At 28.7% G+C, this 21,441-nt stretch overlaps 3 protein-coding genes across 11 annotated transcripts; 2 read left to right on the top strand and 1 right to left on the bottom strand.

The window, feature by feature from the left end:
• Nucleotides 1-550: 550 nt before the first annotated feature.
• Nucleotides 551-5,635, top strand: LOC117234089 (lipid storage droplets surface-binding protein 1). Of its 2 annotated transcripts, none has more exons than XM_033494982.1 (8): nt 551-708; nt 2,300-2,458; nt 2,947-3,132; nt 3,218-3,410; nt 4,012-4,181; nt 4,404-4,661; nt 4,762-4,860; nt 5,008-5,635. In XM_033494982.1, exons 2-8 carry the CDS (start codon nt 2,312-2,314, stop codon nt 5,143-5,145), a joined length of 1,191 nt encoding a protein of 396 aa, XP_033350873.1. In that variant the 5' UTR covers nt 551-708; nt 2,300-2,311; the 3' UTR covers nt 5,146-5,635. The 2 variants fall into 2 exon arrangements, with proteins under 2 accessions (XP_033350873.1, XP_033350884.1); XM_033494993.1 differs by lacking the exon at nt 551-708 and adding an exon at nt 1,452-1,474.
• A 1,370-nt stretch (nt 5,636-7,005) lies between these two features.
• Nucleotides 7,006-12,730, bottom strand: LOC117234078. 3 transcript variants are annotated; one of them, XM_033494949.1, is made up of 11 exons: nt 12,622-12,706; nt 10,849-10,955; nt 10,434-10,655; nt 9,746-10,242; nt 9,498-9,672; nt 9,096-9,431; nt 8,811-9,016; nt 8,362-8,608; nt 8,047-8,277; nt 7,721-7,972; nt 7,006-7,654 (listed from the first exon to the last, which is right to left on the bottom strand). In XM_033494949.1, exons 1-11 carry the CDS (start codon nt 12,704-12,706, stop codon nt 7,427-7,429), a joined length of 2,586 nt encoding a protein of 861 aa, XP_033350840.1. In that variant the 3' UTR covers nt 7,006-7,426. The 3 variants fall into 3 exon arrangements, with proteins under 3 accessions (XP_033350840.1, XP_033350859.1, XP_033350848.1); XM_033494957.1 differs by lacking the exon at nt 12,622-12,706 and adding an exon at nt 11,112-11,404 and having other exon boundaries at nt 7,427-7,654; XM_033494968.1 differs by lacking the exon at nt 10,849-10,955 and having other exon boundaries at nt 10,434-10,558; nt 12,622-12,730.
• Nucleotides 12,529-20,734, top strand: LOC117234098 (ras-related protein Rab-5C). Of its 6 annotated transcripts, XM_033495004.1 has the most exons (6): nt 12,685-13,262; nt 17,164-17,332; nt 17,447-17,598; nt 17,816-18,032; nt 18,325-18,449; nt 20,514-20,734. In XM_033495004.1, the coding sequence occupies exons 2-5, from the start codon at nt 17,170-17,172 to the stop codon at nt 18,435-18,437; spliced, it is 645 nt and encodes a 214-aa protein (XP_033350895.1). In that variant the 5' UTR covers nt 12,685-13,262; nt 17,164-17,169; the 3' UTR covers nt 18,438-18,449; nt 20,514-20,734. The 6 variants fall into 6 exon arrangements, with proteins under 6 accessions (XP_033350904.1, XP_033350913.1, XP_033350895.1 ...); XM_033495013.1 differs by lacking the exons at nt 12,685-13,262; nt 20,514-20,734 and adding an exon at nt 12,529-12,613 and having other exon boundaries at nt 18,325-19,619; XM_033495022.1 differs by lacking the exon at nt 20,514-20,734 and having other exon boundaries at nt 12,552-12,688; nt 18,325-19,619.
• The last annotated feature ends 707 nt before the right edge of the window (nt 20,735-21,441 follow it).

Genomic DNA, 21,441 nt, shown 5'->3' with positions numbered 1-21,441 from the left:
TTTTTGTACAGTAAGAAACTTTAACTTTTTCAATGAATTCTGAAAATATTCAGTTTGAAATTTCCATCTATATTATTATTTTCCATTAGAAATTTCTATCATCGATTTATTAAATTTCTAAATTACGAAACATTGTATTTCATTGAAATATTTACCTGTGAAAATTAATAATCGTGACAGATATAGAAATCAGATTCCCTTAAAATCGCCCGATACTAAAATTCGCTGCAAACTATAAATATTAATTAACCCAATTTTTACTCCAATTACACATATAATTATGTATATAAAAAAATATGCTTTATAGTAAACCTAACCTTGAATAGTCTAACATGCATTACCCCTCGTGTTTAAGCAAAAAATTAAATGTGAATGAGCGGACGAATCAGGATTAACCTTCATTTCTCTATGATCTTTATACAGAACTTTTACTGTGTATTATTAGATTATAAGTGTAAAGCAAGAGCTGAGAAAAAATAGATTCATGAGGCATGATGGTCGCCGTGGCTGTATAATCGGCGTGTCATAGGTCAAACCGATGAGATACCATTTCGCAGACTCCGACGTGCAGTCAGTGGCGTGTTCTTTCGCGAAACACTGACTCTGTCATTCCATCTGTTTTTACACCCTGCTAAGTTCCGTTATATAATTTCATCGTGATCAAGTCTTCGCCTTACTATCGGTCCATTTGCCTTTTCGCAGCCTAAGGTAAGGATCAATTATCTGTGCAACTACTATCGATCGATTAGTCATTGGTTAAGTCCAATTTTCATGGATTTTCAAACTTTAATATAGATTTAAATGCAATTCGATCGTCCTCGTGTGATTCGGTCACTACATCTGGCGTTTACCGTAAAATTCATTAATCTCTGTCTCTCTGGTAAAGTTCTATTTTAAAGATTAATAGAATCTATGTTTAATGAAGCAAAATTTTATATGCGTATTAACTTTGTTACGTTATATAAGAAATTGGATAACTAATTCCTATCCTTATTGTGAAATAGATTCAGATTGTGAAATTCGATATCTGTATTCTCTATATATTCTCTATACAACTATATTAGATACGGCAATATTTTAGGTATATATTGAGGTTTATTGAACTTGTTATTATAAGAATATTTTCTAACAACGTTATAATATATTTTGTAATAGCTTCGAAAATATTTATTCCAATTACTTTCGAACGATTATTCCTCAAATTCGTTTCTTCCGTGCTTATATACATATTGAATCTGATGGCGCTTTCTTCTACTACTACTACTTCTCTCTCTCTCTCTCCCCCCCTCTCTCACTCTCTCTCTCATGTATATACATCATATATATCATATATATAAATACGAGATATTGTTCGAATTAGGATTAGTTCGAATTAATCGACAAAGTTTGCGTTATGGTTTCGATAAGCGCGATAAGAATAAGGGTATCGACCGGTGTTTAACGTGAACCTATAGTATAATTTTATGGTTTTATAGTAAGTTTGAAACAAACTTGTGTACACCGTTCTGTCAACATAAAATTGGCGTTCTTAGTTTCGGAAGTGAGACAACTTATATTATTTATATTTGTATTTATTATTTAAGTATATGACTTAAAGATGTAGGTAACAGATCTCTATAAATAAATCTAAGTTATTGACATACTTGAAGAGAAAGTACAGCCTCGACATTAACCACGAGGTACATTATAATGTGACCTTTCTTATCAATTGCTACAACTGGTTTCTCTCGATTAGTATACAGCACTGTATATATCGTGTATTTAAAAATTTTGCAAAGCTGTTGGAATATTATTCGACGACGTAATGTAATTGATCAGACCTTTCTAATCATTAACTTCCTTTACTATAATTCATACATTAGGCACGTTATATGCATACAATCGTTTTATACTCTTGTTTGCACTTGTATATGTATCTATCAAAAGTTATCACACATTTATTATAAACAGTACCAACAACATTCGTTTTCTTTTATTGTAAGACGACTGACGTCAAGAATATTGTTAAAAGTAAGTACTAAAAATGAAATGTTACCATGTCGTTGTTAGTTCTACATTGTATGTATAGATTATTTACGTTGCTAGAGATTTATGAAAAATATAGAAAAGGAATAAATTTTTAAGATGAAAACTATCATTCGGAATAGAAAAGTGTAATATGATACAAAATATAATTAAAACATAATATACAAAAACGTACATAAGGAACAGAAAGCTTGAAATTGGTACTTGTGTATACATATGAGTATTAGTATTTTTTGTACTAGAAATGAAAATAATAATTTTGATTTAATTACAGCAACTATCTCAAATGGCGCGAACAAACCCGAAAACTCGATATTCCGAAAACAAACGGCACTCCGATTTGCCGCGTTTCGAATCAGTTGTTAGAATCTCCAACCTGCCTATTGTAGAAAACAGTATACATATCGCTGGTAACGTCTACGATAGACTAAAGGTAAGCAAAACTGTTTTAATAATCTGACAGTTTCACGAATCGCTCCACTTTCTCTCATCCTTCACTTGCTAGTTTCGTTTGTCGTGAAAGTGCCGTATGTTTGCAATGATCAGCAAAACTTTTATATATGTACATTGTATCCAGAAGTAAAATAGCGTGAGCAAACTGCTATCTTTAAAATAGAGAAGTATGAAAGTATATAAACTAAAAATGAAACTATTGCTTTAATGCAAGAATTTAAATATTTCTCAATGACTTTATAGTTAGAAATTTTAAACGGCTGATTAAGATAAATGCACGTATATGCAGCAATAAAGCAATTTGTTAATAAGTTTATGTTCTTTATATTCGTATTAATTTAAATGTCAACCACATCTTTAAACATTAATCTTATTCTACTTAATCTTCCATTTATCTAGCTTAGTAATCGTCATATCCTCACGAAAAAAATCAAAATCAAGGGACAAACATGATATTGTTAATTTCAGCGTTCAAATTCATTGATGAGCTGGAGTTTATATACTGCTGAACAATCACTTGCAATTGCAACAGCATCAGCGAAACCTGCGATTTCCGTATTAAATGGGCCTATTATGACGATCGATCAATTGCTCTGTAAAGGTATCGATATCGTTGAACAGAGAGTACCAGCCGTGCATCTTCCTCCGCATCTTGTAAGTACAGTTAAAGTTAAATGTTAGTTATTTAACATTTCATTATTCTAAAGAATGAAATCAATGTATATTTTATATTACAAAGATATACTGCAATGCACGAGAATATGTGAGCAACAAAATCGTGAGGCCTGTTCTAATGCGTGCCGGAAGCGTGAAACTGATAGGAAGCCAAGCCGCGAACGCAGCGGTAGATAGATTAGATGGGGCTCTAACTGTCGCAGATAAATATGTTGATCGTTACTTGCCTGCTGATTCTACCGATACAGTAGACCATGGTAAATTATTCGTTTTAAATTGCCGATAGTAATTTAGACCATATTTTAAATATTCTAATAGCAACTTAAGAAAGTAATCTTTTACACTTTCTATATACAGTGGATACAAAAAGTATTCATACTTCATTGTATTTATTATAGTATTTACGTATTAACTAATTAAATCTAAGTATATTAAATTTTATATCACTTAACAGTAATTTCATATGATTACAAAAATTTTGTATTATGAAAATGAAGTGTATAAAATCTGGTAAAGACACACTTCATTTGGAGAATAAAGGTATGCGCAAATACTTTTTGTTTATCACTGTATGTATAACAAATGAAATCATGTTCAATTAATATCAAATTAAACTTCTAAATATATATTAAATATTGATTATTCGAACTAATCGTGACACGTAGTGTTCAAATAATTAAATTAGTGATTTTCCCTCGCATTATATACCTTTTCGTGTATTTTTCATCTTTATTTCTTTGGTCTCCATCTTTAATCATCGGTTCTAGCGTTTCAGTGTTAACTGATACGTCAAGTACCGTATCGAGCAAACAAATAATCGATTAAGTTAAATCGTTGTCAACGAAAATTATTTTTTAGATTCCTCTCCATCTGAACCTGTGAGTAAGACCACACGAACTATCAAACACGGTGCCAGGTTATCTAGGAAATTACAAAAACGGCTAACGCGTCGCACATTAGCGGAAGCTCGAGCGCTTAAGGAACAAGGAACGGAATGCATTCATATACTTTTATATATTGTAGAATTGGTAAGTAACACTTCTTTCAGCTGATATACGTAATAAACAATACAAATAATAAATAAAAATTAGCAAAAGTAAAAAGAAAGGAGAAGGAAGCCTTGAGTAAGTATTATTTATTTGTATTATCTATTAATATCATTTACTGAATAAACTATACTTTGCATCATTGATCACTTTCCAATTATATACTTGCTCTGTTATGCGAACGATGAAGTTGATATGTTACAGTTAGCAACGGACCCAAAACTAGCGTTTAAAAAGGCGAAAGAACTTTGGGGAACATTAAGTTTGCCTGAACCAGAAAACCAAGCTCGACCAGCTACTCTAGAACAGTTATTGGTTCTTTTAACGCGTGAATCTGCGCGTCGTATTGTTCATCTAGTGAATGGGACAACAACGTTAGCAGCTAGAACCCCGCGCAATCTTGGTAGACTTCTCATTGGAGTGTCGCATCAATTGCTCGTAGTTGCGGATGCTACTTTCAGAGTAATTGTCAATAAATTTGTACATCATTCAATTCTTGAAATATTCATTACTACGGTTCCTTCGTTTATCTATGTTTATTCGGCCTCTTTTTGTTCTGAAGATGATGCCAATTATCGGTAAAAGGGGTGCAGCAAAAGAACAAATTTCAGCCATTAATTTGGCTATACAAAGGCTCAATTCATCTACAAATCATTTATTGGTATGTAGAATTCAAATAATGTTCACTCTAATAATGTTTAACCACGAACCACATTTATTATAGATTTTTATTAATTATGATGTACCTATGTCATCAACTAGTATCAATACAAAAAATAGTATCAAGCAACTGATGCTACTTTTACAGGAGCAGTTCGCAACTTTTCTAGCTGGTCGTCCATGTGTTTCCAAAGTAACACATGCAAAGAGTCATCAACAAAACCACAACAACCACATGTCGATGTCTTCAAAACCTCCCGTAAATGGTATCGATACTATCGAGTAACAAAACTGTGGTTATAAGTTATTTTGCGTAAGTTCCGTCTATGATAGCATTTATTTCAAGGTTGATAACTATGTATCAGGAAAATTTCTCATTGAAATTTCACAGATAAATAATATCCACCGAAATATTATAATATCGTTTTCGAACACATTATACTCCCACACTCACATTAAGCAATTAATGAATATTTCTCTTATATCGAAGACATAAGTGTGTATTGTATCCGTGTCATTCCTAGTTTTCAATTCTTGAATCTACATTTAGTACATAAACTATAATGTGTCTAGAAACAAGAAAGTGCAAAAATAGATATTATGATAATTTCACAGTCATCACGATGCCATTAAAAAATGGTCTATTTGTTTTGTTGACTCGAAGTAGATTATACATTCTTGCCCGTATATATCTTTAAGAAGCTTGTTATTGATGTCTCGTTATAATTGTACTAAACATATTGAATATAATATATATAAGTTGTGTTTGTGTTTAATCCAATGCAGATATCTTTGATTAGTTTATGCATCTATAATTATCTTAATATGCCTCTTACATTTTATTTCATTGAATGATATAATTTAATAAATTTCAATGTTTAAATTATTCAAACAAATTTCGCAATAGTTAGAAAAGTAATAAAGAATAGTACATTGCAAATAAGTAAGCGAATTTAGATAAGTAATTTTTTTAAAGCATTAATATTACTTTAGACCTAATTATCGCTTCTGTTATCAAAGCTAATGAAACTAGATTTTCTAACTAGTACATTAATGTGTTTTAACGAAATGATAAGGTACACACACGCACACATACACACAGAAACAATTGAATTAAAAATTTCACTTTTTAGCGACAGAATGATATTACGATTTAAATTGTGAAGTAACAGAATCTCTCCCCCCCCCCCCTCTTATTTTATTTTCAATTGTTTAAGATAAACTGTAATCTGTATCTCTTTAAACATTATTATTACTCTATAATATTATAATATTTAATCTTTCTACTTATATAAATTTGTTTTTGCAAGAATATTATTCATTCTACAAGTATAGCTTATATTCTTATCCATGTTCAATTTAAAATATTGAAAATAATATCAGTATTTCAGTTGTATAGGAATAAATTTTTATGTCTTCAAATCATTGATTTTAAAATAGGTATAATACAATAAATGCTTTATCAATACAAAATACAGAAAAATGGTGAATATAAATTGGTTATAATATATTGTTATTGAGGGATAATATATAAAAATATACATGTATATGTAAGTAGAACTAGCACATGTTAAATTAGAATTAATGCTAATTACTCATTATATATTATTCTATGTAGCTCCGACATTAAAATAAACATCAAAATAAATAAAATTAATTAATCTTTCATTGAATTCTTACCGAATCCTTTTTAAGAATGCTATTTCCTTCTATTGTCGAAAAAATATTATATAAATTATTTATATACAATAATATTTTAAAACAATACACATCTATGTATTATTGAGAAGTTTTTAATTACTTATAATATGCCAATGCAAGTGACACTGGTTTTCCAATAGTTCGATGAACTTTTTTCTTAAACGAAATGAAAGTAAATACGGTAAGATCTTTTCCGATTGCATATTTCGAAACACTTTCTTTTGCATTTTCAACTATTTTCGAGCTATATATTTTGTTTCAATAAAATATTACATGTATAAAATAAGTAATCTCTATTTTTTTAATACCAAAAGCATTAATTATGTTGCGAATGATAAAAATAAAAATGTATCTTGTACCGATAAAATTGTAGTAATAAATAGATGAAGTATTATCGTGGTAAACAGAGCAGATAATTTTGTTCAAAGAACAACTACATATACAATCACACTTCCCCCACTTTTTCTATTTTCTTCAACTTTTACTGCTAACAAACTATATATAATCGCTAAATTTGGAAAACTATCATTTTACATCACAGTATAGACCACAAAGAAAAACGGGGAACAGCCTTTCAACCATATGCTACTTTTTGTTTGAAAGATCCGAACGTCAGAAAGCAGATAAAATTTGCCAGTAAACTTCCTTTCCTAAAATAAGGCGTATTTAGTGTCTATAAATACGACAAAAATAGAACACGATATTTTGAGATGTTCGATAAATGTTTTAGAAATTAACGAAATTTATTTTTCTATTACTTATATTAAAAATATAAGAAAATGGTATCAATAAGAAATATTTCTTTAAAAATTCCTATCAAATTGTTTTGATAATTTGAAAATAAATTTTGCAACAAAAATATAATATTAGCTTGTGTTTAGGTCTTCCTTTTTTTTGGCAGTAAGTTCAAAAATCATGTCACGCATCCGACTTAAATCCATCAATTCTGCTTTCATCTTCTTAATTATTTCCTCTTTTTCAGCAATGCTCTTTTCATACGTATGTACTAATTCTGATAATTGTTGAGTTTCTTGTTTGAGTGCAGATATATCTTTTTGATTAGACTGAATTTCCGCAATTTTTAATTCTATTACCTATTTAATATCATATATACATACATTAACAATTCTATTATAACAGTAGAGTCTATGTAAACGTACCTGATCCTTTTTATTTAACTGATCCTGCCTTTTAAGAAGCAGTTTACTAAGTTCGTGATTTTTATTAGTCATTTCCATGGTTTTTGCATCTGCAGTCACACATTCCATTTCTAACTCTTTTATTTTTTTAGTTAATGTTTCAATTCTATTTAAAGTACTTTCTAATTCATGCTTATGTTGCACGAGTACTATATTTAGATGATCAATGTTAGCAGTCTTTTCTGTTACTATCTTTTCTAAACCTTCAATTTCCTATAAATATGACTTCTATATTTTAGTTTTGATTTAAACTCTTATTTGATAGATTCACTATAAAAAATACTAACCTGTGTTTTAATAGCTACTACTTTTTTATTCTGTTCTTCTGCTTCAGCAAGCTTTACAGTCAATGTAGACTTCACTTCTTCTAAGCATTGCTGTGTGTCAAACAACATTTGATGTAAACGGCTTGATTCTGCTACTACTTGTGCCAGCCTATGTTGCAAACTGGTTCCATGATTGTTTGCTGCTTCTAAACTAGATTGCATAGCCCGTTCTGCATGTCTCATAGCTGCTAACTTTTATAATACGAATATAAGATATAATAAATATAATAAGCATTTTGTGCTTATGTTAAGATGTATTTAAAAAGAAGCATATACCTTGTATTCATACAATTCCATTACTGCTGATGTGGTAATATCATTGATTTGATTTGACTCATAAGTTCTTTCCAATTTTGCTAAAAATGCATCAAGCCGTTCTTCTTGCACGAAAGAAAACAGTGGGACCATTTCACTACTTGCATTTACGGACATTTTACTTCCAATATTTGTTACCATACCATGAGTACTTTGTACCAATATCAAAGGCTCCAGTTGCTTCATACAAAGCGCCACCGCGGAAACACTTGTCACACAAAAACATGGGATACAATTTGCATCTGATAGTGAATTTGTCTAGAGTTGTCATCAATAAAAATTAAAATAACTTGTTGCCAAAGTATTCAATTTTAGTAGTGAAAATACAGTAATGTTTTATTTGAATAACAATATCTGTTAAAATCTTTGTACTTTGTTAAACAACTAAAGAACATTAAGATGAAACCTACCATTCTTGAGGAAATCCCATGGTGGATGTCAATTGTAGAACCTTTTGTTTAATGTCTGTATCACCAGTGAACAATGCATTTGCCATTGTCATTTGAATTTGTTTCTTTCTAAGTAACTCAGAATATAAAGTTAACCATTGCGAATTATCAGCAGCTAAATCAGCAGTCAAAGCTAATGCATGAATACATAAATTTGTAGTAGGATTCTAAAATAGAAAGTATCATTATCAAAAATGTCTATAAAAAAACAAGAGTTATATTTTTTAAGGAACAAGAATACAATACTTGAATAAAATTCCCTGGCCAATTATCAGCTGCACATGTTTCAGAATCTAACATTGGACTTAATAATTTTCGTATCATTTGTTCATTCAAGGATTGCATCACTTTTGTTCTGAGTGTAGATGTTTTAACCATTTCTTGAAATAATTGCATTAATTCTGCTAATTTCGTTTCTGTTTCTAATGTTAATTCACATTTTCCTTGAATTTCATCATTTTCTGAATTTATTATGAGCATTAAAACTGAAGCATCTAATTCTGCTAACACTTCAGATGACGATTTAGTACGCCGTGCATCAATTACTGTAACTCTTATTAAAGTTAATGCTCTGGAGCACACCTAATTTAGAAAAGATTATTATAATCTGTTACCCATTATTCGTATTTAAATATAACAAAGACATACCTGTTCTACAGGAACCCAAGTCATTGCAGTTTTTACACATAAAGGATATAAAGATACCAAAGCAGATAATTTTAATTTTACTAGAAATGACAAAAATTCCATCATGAGAGCAACACATTCTGGATCTGCATTATCTTCTAATGTGGCCAATATATTTTCCACGCCTCTGCCATAACTAATTAAAACAAAAATGAGGTAATTTTTATACCAAATATCAAAATTACATTGAAAATTATAAAATAACTAACTGTGGATATGTTAACAACACAGCATGGGAATATTCATTTTGTCCAACATAGTCAAAGAAATCTATGATGTGTCTCAGTAACAGAACATCCTTTTGTTTCATTGCTGTAATAAAACTGCTGAATGTGACATCAGCAAAATCCCAAATAGATTTTTCCGAAATATTTGTATTTGTATGTTCTAATATAATCAAAAGCTTACAGCATTGTACTTTGGTATTAACACTATAATGTTGTATTTTTAATAAGGTCCGTATGAATGCTTTTGTATCAATCGTTCTTATTAATATATATACAGCTGGAAGATTTTTGTAACAGAGATTTACTAGTACACCTAAGGAAAGTGCAATAATGTTTTCTTCCCTAGATTGTGTCACCCATTGTGTTAATACTGATACCAGATATGGTAAATGAGCTTCTTGCCAATAAATTTTTATTCCATATGTCAATTCTTGTAGTAGTTTTAATACTCGTATTCTCTTTTCGCTTGTTAAATTTGCCTATGAAGTTATTATACAGAAGCATTAAATTATTACTTTCTTTATATTTCCAGTTGTTAAATTCAAAAATTTTATTATAGGAAACAAAATATGAACCTTAAATGTAATAAAAATAAATATATCTCTATATTTTTTAAATCATATTCTAATGCTATATTTTTGTGATCTTTAAAATACACAAATATACATACTTCCAATAATCTTGCCAGTATAGGTGCAAATTTAAATGTATGGATGAGAGCTTGTCTTGCAGCAGCATTGCGACAAGCATTTTGTAAAACATCCACAGCACTCCAAATCAAAGTAGTTCTGGAAGCTAAAGAATTCATCAGCTCATGCAAACTAACATAGAACTCTGCTGCTATGTTAGTTCCAGGGTCAAAAATGCTTAAATCCAATGATGTACTTATTACCTTTTAAACATAAATTTTTATTATAAAGGATATTTTATATATTGAACAGAATACTAAAATATTTATTAAAGTTTGTTTTAGCTTTTGCAAAATCATATCAAGTATTCATATAAGTAATTCATAAGTATTATGTAAGATTATAATCGCTATTCATTTTCAATGTATTAAAAACAATAAAATAATATATAATTACCCCAAGATTTCGTTGTAAAATTGAAGCGGTTGTTTCACTTGGATGTTTAGTATATTCTAAAACCGCTGATATGAATGTTCTTATGTGTTGGTATTTGTCCATTATGTCTGAGATATCATAAGTAATTATAAAATTTCGAATATTAGTAAACCTTCTAGTTTTTAATTTTAATAACATTAAAGTTAATAAATCTAATAAATTTTTATATGTAAACTACAAATACTACGATTGAATAGTATAGTTTTTTTAATAAAATCTCTTACGAAATATAATTATGTATACATGTGGGCATGTACAATAAATGATTCTTATTTGTACATTCCAAAAATGTAAAGCACACGCGTTCTTTTAACATACATAGACACACTTATAAAGTTGGAAATAATAAATATCGTTTTGCAGAAAACGGGTATTTGGCGGCCATTTCTAAATATTACGTTTGAAATTAACCAATTGAATTAAAGTCAATCAGTGCAGCTAATAGTTTTATCACTGCCGACTCTAGTAAGTACTAGAACTGCTGAAAAACGTGGCAACACCGCACCAGGAAACCTATTTTTATTTAGAGAAACAGAGCTAACTCTAGAGTCGGCTGTGGTTAGATATATGGAAGCCGGGTTCTTGCATTGTTGCCATTTTTACTTTCAGGACGGCTACTATGGTTTTATGTAAAATTTTCATTTTTTTTATATTTCATGTGTAAAAATTATTTGATACTGGATATTAAATATAATTAAAACAAGTTTGTTACATATTTAATAATTATTGTAATTCATTTTTCATTTTGTAATTTAAAAATGGTGAAATAAGTTTATATTTTTTTACTAATGCCCAAAATAATTAACAATATTTGCTATAGTGATTTCGAGATAAATATTTATGTTAATAGTAATTTATATAAACTTATATTGAAGAAATAATTATAAGAAAAATAATGGCAATTATTAAAAATTACTAAAATCAAGTACAGAGATTTATGAAATAAATTTAATGATAAAATATTATGTTACAATGTATATTAGTACATTTTACATACAATATTTTACTCCATTCTCTGACGACTGAATTATATAACCTTTTTAATCCGAAAGAGAATAATAAACATACGTACATATATAATTTTGTTTTTTGTATTGGATCTTTAGTAACAGGTTTCTTCTTTCAATTTTATGGATTTAGTAATTGCATAATTGAATATTTTACACATTATAGTGGATCAAGTATAAAATAAAAATTCTAAAATAATTTAAAATAAGGATGGGAGAAGAAAATTGCTAAGTATCCGCCTTGATACACCTACTATACGAATTAGTTGCAAATCTCTTTAATATTCCAAGCGTGAATTTGAAATGTTATGAAATTCTGATATTTTACTTTATATTGTTATAATTTATATTTAATACCTGACGTTATATCTTATATGTATATAAAGAAATATAAAATTTATTAATAACAAAGATCCCTACTTATATTTGAAAACATTCGCAACGTTATAAATTGTAGTAAAATATATTAGAAATTAGAGTATATAAACATATATTTTAAAAAGTGTATAGCAATAAAACTAAAAGTTCTAAGGAGAACATAAATTACGATATTATTAAAATTGAAAATTAATATTTTTCTTACCTAATTCTGTATATATAAAGAACACTATAAAATGAAACTGTAATCTTATTGGTCAGCAGTGGCGCCGTTCTCCGGCCGTGTTCATTGAAATGCGCCATTACCGATTCGAGGAAAAAGAAAACGACATTGAAGAAAGGTACTTACTCTTGAAGGATCCTCTCAGATTAAAATCTGTTCGACGTTTCTTCATAATTTCACGTAGAATATCTGGGTAAATTGACTGACTCATTGATTGATCGGTGGTAAACTATTGCGTGTGATCGTGACTTTCGGATTTGACGTTGTAAATGAAAGTGTTGCAGCACTGTGTGTACCGTGTGCGTGATTTGGACCTTGATTCTTTACAGTGCGATCAACTTTGATTTTAATCTTCATTCCGTTAGGTTACAGAGACATCGGTACCATCCATCTTGTCGAGAAAAGTGCCATTTGGAACAGTTATTGTTTTTCCGAAAAGTGGCGAAAGATCTTAATTCTCCGAACGTATAAGGAGGAATGTGAAAAAAATCAACAAGCTTCATAGAGCCGTGTAATCTGCCCTCTGTGTGCGTGTGTGTATGTGTGTGTGTGTGTACCAACCGGAGCTGTCATAAATGTACACATTCTATATAGATTGCACGATCTATGCTCGGTTAGTGGGCCGATTTACTCAAGACAAGTGATCGTATCTGACGCGCGGCAGTGAATTGACATTAATCATCGTCGCGCGGTGTTGTGCGCTCATCGACCGTCTAAAGAGCTAGTGCCGCATTCTTATTCGACGGCGAGCTTCCTCACGCTAGCAGGTTAACCATAGAAAATTTCAGTTTTCATTCAGTTGCCAGGTGTCCCTTTCCTTGCTACCTCAAACATTTTTTTCTAATTTTTTTCTAATGTTCACTTTTTCTTTTTTATATAACCCATAACGAAACAGTTTAGTTTATGGGATATTGTGATATCTATCACAGACGCAAAGAATATGCTTAATACCGTGTCTACGTTATTCGTCTTTTTAATGTGTATTCTATTGCACGAACATCGACAAGATTTTACGTGTGTACCCTAGGACATGTGGTTTCTTTTAGATTGTGAATTCTTTTTTCTCTGTCGTTTTCTCTTAATTCATAGGATATGCTTTAGCTCCTCTCGATTATTTCAGATCTTGCTGACGTTTCACGGGCGGTGACAAGTAGTCAGAACTGTAACTATCGTGGCGCATCGCTTACACCCTTTATTTGCTTCTCTTGTCCTCCCTCCCTTGCTATCTCGAGGGAAAGAGAAAGAATTAACATGAATGAACGAGTTCAAGAGAGAAAGATAGAGTGAGAGTGAGTGAAAGAAAGACATTGTAAATGAATACAGTGAGGGACAAAAGTATTCGTACGATAGGAATGTGAAAATAAAAAAGTACTGTATTTCTGCATTGTTGATTGACATACATATGATACATTATACAACAATGTTAGTAGTAACAAATATAAAAAACAAAGGTCAACTAAAATACTCAATAGTAACTTATAAAAATTATAAATTTGCATAATGCTAATGTTTGGGACAAAATATCTATACGCTATCAGTGTTTATTATTATATATTATAATTAATACTTTGTAGAGTTATTAATATTTCATCTTTTTAAAATATTGTTTTAATTTAATATGATATTTTCTTATCTGTTTTTCTAGTTCCCATCATACATTTAAGTCTGGTTGTTACTATGGGTCTTAATCCTGCTGAACTTTGTTGGCATTTGTCTGCAGGCTTTCTTTTAAAATATTTAAGTGTAGATGTTTGAAAAGCATCGTATTTTGATTTCCCAGAAATTTCAATCAGACGAATGAGAGAAGGTATGATGATTAACAGATACTGAAATAGATTTAAGATACGTACGATCAACTATGAAGTATGAGGGAAAAAGTATAGTGATAAGGGCGGGGTATTGTTCCATTAGGAATTAGAGAACTAATATTTATTACCCAAATGGGTCAAATAATGTTGGAATTGAAAATACATCTTAATTTCAATAGGACCAGGACTGGAAGTCACCATAGCAATCACCATGCTTAAATCTCATTGATTCTTATATGTCGGTATAATAGAATATTTCACAAAGATTCTAATAAAGTAAAATATCAGTAGGGTTTCTTAAAAATTTAATGTATTACATACCAAGTAAATTATAGTCTGTTATTAATAAAATATATCAATTGTAATATTGATAATAATCAATTATAAAGTGCAAATACTTTTGTTCCAAATATTAACATTCTATAAGTTACAAAGTTTGTATTTTCTGTTTATTACTACAAACATCTGTATAATCTACAATCATATGCATATTAATATAATTAATACTATAACAAATACAATACTTTTTATTTTCGCATTCTTACTAAACGAATACTTTTGTCTTCCACTGTAAATGAATGAGAAAGAGATAGCGGGAAAGGGGGTGGGGATAGCGTATCAGTAAGCGAACGAACGAAACGCAGATTAAGCAAATAAGTAAATGAGAGGAAAGAAGATAGAGCATTAATAAGTGGAAGAAAGAAAGAACGTATGTAAGAACACCTACGTATGCATGTATGTGTATATAAGGAAGAGAGAAAGAGAATTTGCGCGCGCGTACACAGAATTCTGTCTGTCCTTATCGGTTTCTTTCTTTCTTTCGCAGTCCCTATGCATCGCTTTAACGGTTTCTTGTGATTTTTCGATAATACTATTTCGCTGAAGGTTATGAGCTGTTGGTTACGTAGATAAGTTTGGGGTGAGTTCGTACGTATGCAAGGTTTGACGTAGCTTCATTTTGTTTCTAAGTACGCGTAAGCTCTGTATATATGTGCGTGTATGTTTTTTTCATTTGGTATGTTCTCTCTCTTAGGAATGTTTTTTTCTTGTCAGCCGTACCCGGACGGGCTCGCGCGATGCGGACCTGTTTCCTTTTCGTCGCCGCGAGTAACGCGAATTCCGTGATTGCCGTGAAGTTGCTGCGTTTAGTCATCGTGTTACCAATTCTCACTCGTATATTCCTTGTTAGAACAGGCTACGCGTTTATCATTTAGAGTCTGTCTGGTTTTATCAATTGTAACATTATCGCAAACCAATAACGGACTCGTTCAATTCAACAAGACTCTCCTCGCAAACTAATTGGATAATGTAATTAACAGAATCCCCTGCTTTAATGGGTTAAACCGCATACGTTATTATTTTTCGTTAGTTTATTCCTACTGTGTTTTTTTCACTTGTAAGTGTCAGAAAATAATCGCAATAGAGTAGACAATCAAATTTTATCATACGCATTTATGCAAGTCAATATCTAATTCTTTTCTCCTGTCTTCTAATTTGCTCAAGTTCCATATTTTTGCAGACATTCACGATGTAATTCGTATCTTGGTTCTTGATTATTTGTTTATTTGTACTTTATACGCTTAAATACCCAAGGATACATCTTTTTTGTTATTCCAATTTTTGCGTCCGTTCTTTGATCAGTTTTTATGTAATGCGTTTTAACGGAGCCTCATCCTTATAATCCATATTAATTCTTCTCTCTCATTTAGTTGTAGATATAATATTTTGTTGTATTTAATTTTATTGCAAACTGAATGTAATACAATTTTTGAGAGGTTATTTACATGTGGTCAAATTTTGTACTTTATAATATTAGTTATTTGTACAGTATTATAAAAAAATTTCTTTCGAATTATTTTATATTGTTTTATGTAGAAATAATAGAAACTATATCAAGCTGCAAGGTTGGAAAGGTATAATGTTTATACTATTGTGAAGAAATCTATTATTTGATATTTGTGACGCTTGATTCAAAAATTTATTTTAATATATTACTTTTAATCAATATGCTAATATGCTATAATATTCTTTAAAATATGTTTTTCTGAAGATCTAAATTTGAATTACTAATTTTTCTTATTTAATAATACTCATGTTAAAAAGTCATCTTGTATAACTTTCAGTATTGTATTAAACATTATATTAAAATCTTTTAGAGTTTATAGAAAAACATCATAATTTATTATGTATATTTATCAGTTTATATTGTTCAAGCTAAAACATTTAGTTAAATGTTGATTACTTAGTATGTAACTGAAAGCCTTATCTATTACATATGAACTTTCAGTATAAATAGACTTTTATCTGCTGATTTACAGGTTTAGGTACAAGTAAAAAATCGACAATTATTTCAGAATTCCAGTAATTGTTATTTATATAATTCTATGTTATATTTTATAATTAAAATAATATTATAGTTTAAATGCCAATTTAGGAGTTATTTTAACAATTTATTGTTCATTTATAAAGAAAATTTTATCATTTATAATAACTGAATAAATATAAAATAATTGGTCTTATGCTGAAATAAATAGTTAGATTTTTGTAAATATAGAATTATGCTTTTAATATTTTTAGAGATAATAGCAAGGCTTTGAATAAATTTAAGTATTTTACAGAAAGTTTATGTTACTGTTTGTTTACAAAAGCTATAAGAAGGAATATTAAAAATAATGAAACATAAGTTTAGTGTTATAGATGTTTCTAAATTAACGCATCCAATTTTTTGTTATTTCTAATGTATTAAATGTGTCTTATTATAAATGTTAATTCACTATAAACTTTACAGCAGCAAAAAATTTATAATTTTTATACTAAAAGAGTAATATGTTCTAAATATTTACAAATTTTTTAAACATAGGTGATCATGGCTAATCGGGGTACAGCCCAGAGGCCAAATGGTTCAACACAAGGGAAGATATGTCAGTTTAAGCTGGTGTTACTTGGAGAATCTGCTGTGGGAAAATCAAGTCTTGTCTTGAGGTTTGTGAAAGGACAGTTCCATGAGTACCAAGAAAGTACTATTGGAGGTATGGATTTCAATATCACTATAAGTGTTAATTACAGCATCTGTCACATGAAAATAACATGAATTATAATTAATACAATATGTATCTAACTAGATAGTATTTTATTGGTTTTAGCTGCATTTTTAACACAAACTGTATGCCTGGATGATACAACTGTAAAGTTCGAGATTTGGGATACAGCAGGACAGGAACGTTATCATAGTCTTGCACCAATGTATTATCGTGGTGCACAGGCAGCCATTGTTGTATATGATATAACAAACCAAGTGAGTAAAGATCTATCAAATTCAATAACATTTTAAGTATACTGAAAATTATGTGCAATATTTAATGCAAATATTTATTCAGGTGAATGGCAAAAAAATAGTTATGTTCTGGGTTTTGTGTTAATAAAAATAGTAATAAGACTTTAATCGTTATTTTTTCGATAATTGTTATGAATATTATTTTTTAATCTTTACATGTATCTTTAAAAAACTACAGGACACATTTGTACGTGCTCAAACGTGGGTGAAGGAACTGCAACGACAAGCCAGTCCAAGTATAGTTATAGCACTAGCTGGAAATAAAGCTGATCTTTCAAATAAAAGAGTTGTAGAATTTGATGAAGCTCAAACTTATGCAGATGAAAATGGCCTTCTTTTCATGGAAACTTCAGCCAAAACAGCAATGAATGTTAATGATATATTTTTGGCAATTGGTAAGATTGTATTGTTATGCACACGAACAATTTTATTATATTTATCTAACCTACATAGAGAACATCTGGATTCGAAATAATACCGCTTATTAAATTACATACAGTATAATAACACAGAGTGTACTTACTTTATAATCATATAAAATATTTATTGTATGTTTATAAAAAGTTTTTTTTTATATTTCAGAATATTTTACTAATCTCCTTTGTATAATATATATCTCTAATAATATTCTATTTCTATTTGTATTTTTCTTTTTGTTAAATAAAGTTTTGTGTTATTATATTACAGCTAAGAAACTTCCAAAGAATGAACAATCAGGAAATGCAAGTACAAGTGGTCAAGGTCGCCGATTAGTTGAGACAGAAGGACAAAAGGCAGCAACTGGCAATTGTTGCAAGTGATTATCCAAATCTGTACGTGTCAAATATATATTGGTATACACTTTTATATTAGTTACAATTTGACACCTTCGTGATAAACAATGGTGAAAGATATAATATCCTTGAAAGAATCACAAAACAATTAATATGTGCATCAGATATGAGTCCAGCATTTGATATAATATTGTAGTATACTATGTCCACATATTTTTATAATACTAAGATATATAATGAATAGACACTAATGATTATCTTGCAATGATATAAATGTTTTGATATTAATTAGGTTAAAATTTAAACATTTTATGGGGCACTGTATGCAAAATTTTGTATTAGTATTGTGAGACATGAGTAGATATTGCTGTAGCATATTTCTTGTTATGTTTAATATTTTTATTGCATGTACTTTTGACTTCTTTCATTTTTAATATTTATTAAACAAGTAAAAAAGACGCAAACATCAAAATTTGGATTATATTAATAATAATATTTTTTCATATTAAATCATTGAATATCTAAAGTAATCATCATTATAGAGGACAAAATTGACATTTTACACTAAAAAGTTTGTTTTTGTATATAAGTCTGCTGAATTTTTAAGACATAACAGACAATATGAGTAGATTTCATAAATTCTATATTTTCATCAGAAAATAAGTTATTAATAGTTAAAAAATCATTTATGATATTAGAAACTATAAAAACTGATGATTTTTTTAAACCTCACAATTGCAGTAAGATTCTTGTCTGTTATAAATTTGTTTTAGCACAATTTTAAGATAAATATTTATAAATAAATATTTTGGCATTTAATATGCACTATACTTTTAGAACAAAAATTATATTTATATAAGTATATTTCTGCATAATATATCGTTGTATATTACGTAGCTTCGTAGATCAACTATTGCAGTAAATAATGCGCAGTCCAATTCGCATTTTTTCCCGTTTTTATTTGTATACTTTTAATGAGCCTGTTGTATTTTATCATCTGTCGTGTTGCAAAACATGGATATATATATTTGCACTTGATTGGAAATAATGCATAATTAAAATTCTACATCAGAATTAGAAAATTTCTCTTTTTTTTATACGTTATATGTTAAATTCTACAAGATTCTATTACAAAGTAACGTTATATATTGTATGCTTAAAAATGTTACATACTATTCTTATTTCATTTAGTTTTTATACTTATTATTTGATTAAAACACGAATAACATACATTTATAATATTAATTATACCGTTAAATGTTAGATACAAGAGAGTAAAAATATCCTTGTAATATATTTACAATTTTATTAAGATTTGCTACTGTAAATCATAAAATGATATTAAAGAAAGTGTTAATTTCTTATTTAAAACTTGAGTTTATTAATTTAATCAATACAACTGTAAGTACTTCAAAAATAACCTTTATTTAAGTAGTATATAATATAATACAAAAATCCTGTAAAAACTGTTTCTTTTCATTTTTATCAAAACATTATCATTATTACTTCCAATGTAACAATATAAATCATTGCTTAGCCAATTTCTTCAATTTTTTCATTCCTTCATCATAATTATATCTTTATAATATAGCTGTGATTAAGTAAGTTAAAAAGAAAGTAGTGATTAAAAAACAAAATCTATTTTATTTTTTATTTATTCTATACATATGTTAGTTCAGAGGAAATTTAAGAAAGTAGTATTGTGTTATGTATAATTAAAGTATTATTTATATAAATATTTTTTCATGTTTTACATGTTGTTTTATTTTTGTTCCAAGTATTCTGTAGTTTATAATGTTTATTAGTATATTTTGGCAGTGACAATTGTAGTAGTATATAACCAATTATTTATCAATTTAACTAGGATACAATAACTAACACATTTTATATCTATAATATTCTTTTATAATCATATTTGAAACTGAATTAAAACTGACATTGTCATTAAACTTTAATAGAATTTATTCATAACGTTTCTCAAATAGAGTATAATGTATTTTTTTCTGTAAAAAGTAACATAATAATTAAAAAAATATAATACGCATTTTTGTTAATATATCTAATCAATTACTGTAGGAGACACACTCTACTTTTTGCTTACAGATTTGTACCATAATCAACAAATATAAATACACCATGAGTGTGTCTGCAATGAATATATATTTGAGTGGAATATAAAACAATCAGAAAAACCACTATATTGGAATGGGAGGTGAACTGTGCAGGACGAACATTTTTCCTGAGTGATCAATGAAAAAAATGCGTGTATCACATTGCATTCAACGATATATCATCTATTTTGAGTATCAGAACTGTCAAAAAAAGAAAGAAGAAAAGAGAGACAGAGACAGATTAAGCTCCCATTTGTAATTCTAGTAGTAATGGGCGGTGTTCGTTATAAATATAAAAAATAAATAAATATATATATATATATATATACACACTTACATATATATATACATATATATATATATATAAATACGATTACGATATAAATCATATATAATAAATATGATTTATGTAATAAGTAATGTTAATGGTAATAAGTAATAATGATAATATTAATGGTAACATTGATAAATAATAATAATAATAATAATAATAATACTAATATTAGTAACAATAATACCTTTAAAACATACAATGTATGATGAAATTTTGGCACGCAAAACGTCTTGTAAGATAGTACGCCATTCCTGCTGCTATGATTACCTATGTATTTACTTTCTTAGTTTGTAAACATGTATAACAAAATCTTGCTCCGAAATGTATTGTATATTAATTTTATTCAATAATTCATGATAAATTATAAATGATTACGCAAGAAAAAATAAACTTGTGAATATTACTAAGGATTTCGTCAAATTCACCATTTCATTTCATCCAAAATTAATTAATATCACATAAATGAGTCTGCAATTACGATAGAATAGAGCGAATTTTGTATAAAATCATAGTAAATTGAAAGGCAATTGCTTCATCTAATTAGGTTAGCGTTTTTATCATGTTAAAAGCTATCTGTTTTTCTAAA

Source organism: Bombus vosnesenskii, unplaced genomic scaffold, assembly GCF_011952255.1.
Source record: "Bombus vosnesenskii isolate JDL3184/JDL3185 unplaced genomic scaffold, Bvos_JDL3184-5_v1.1 scf7180000013263, whole genome shotgun sequence".
Classification (NCBI taxonomy): domain Eukaryota; kingdom Metazoa; phylum Arthropoda; class Insecta; order Hymenoptera; family Apidae; genus Bombus; species Bombus vosnesenskii.
This window is presented reverse-complemented; position numbering and strand designations above follow the sequence as displayed.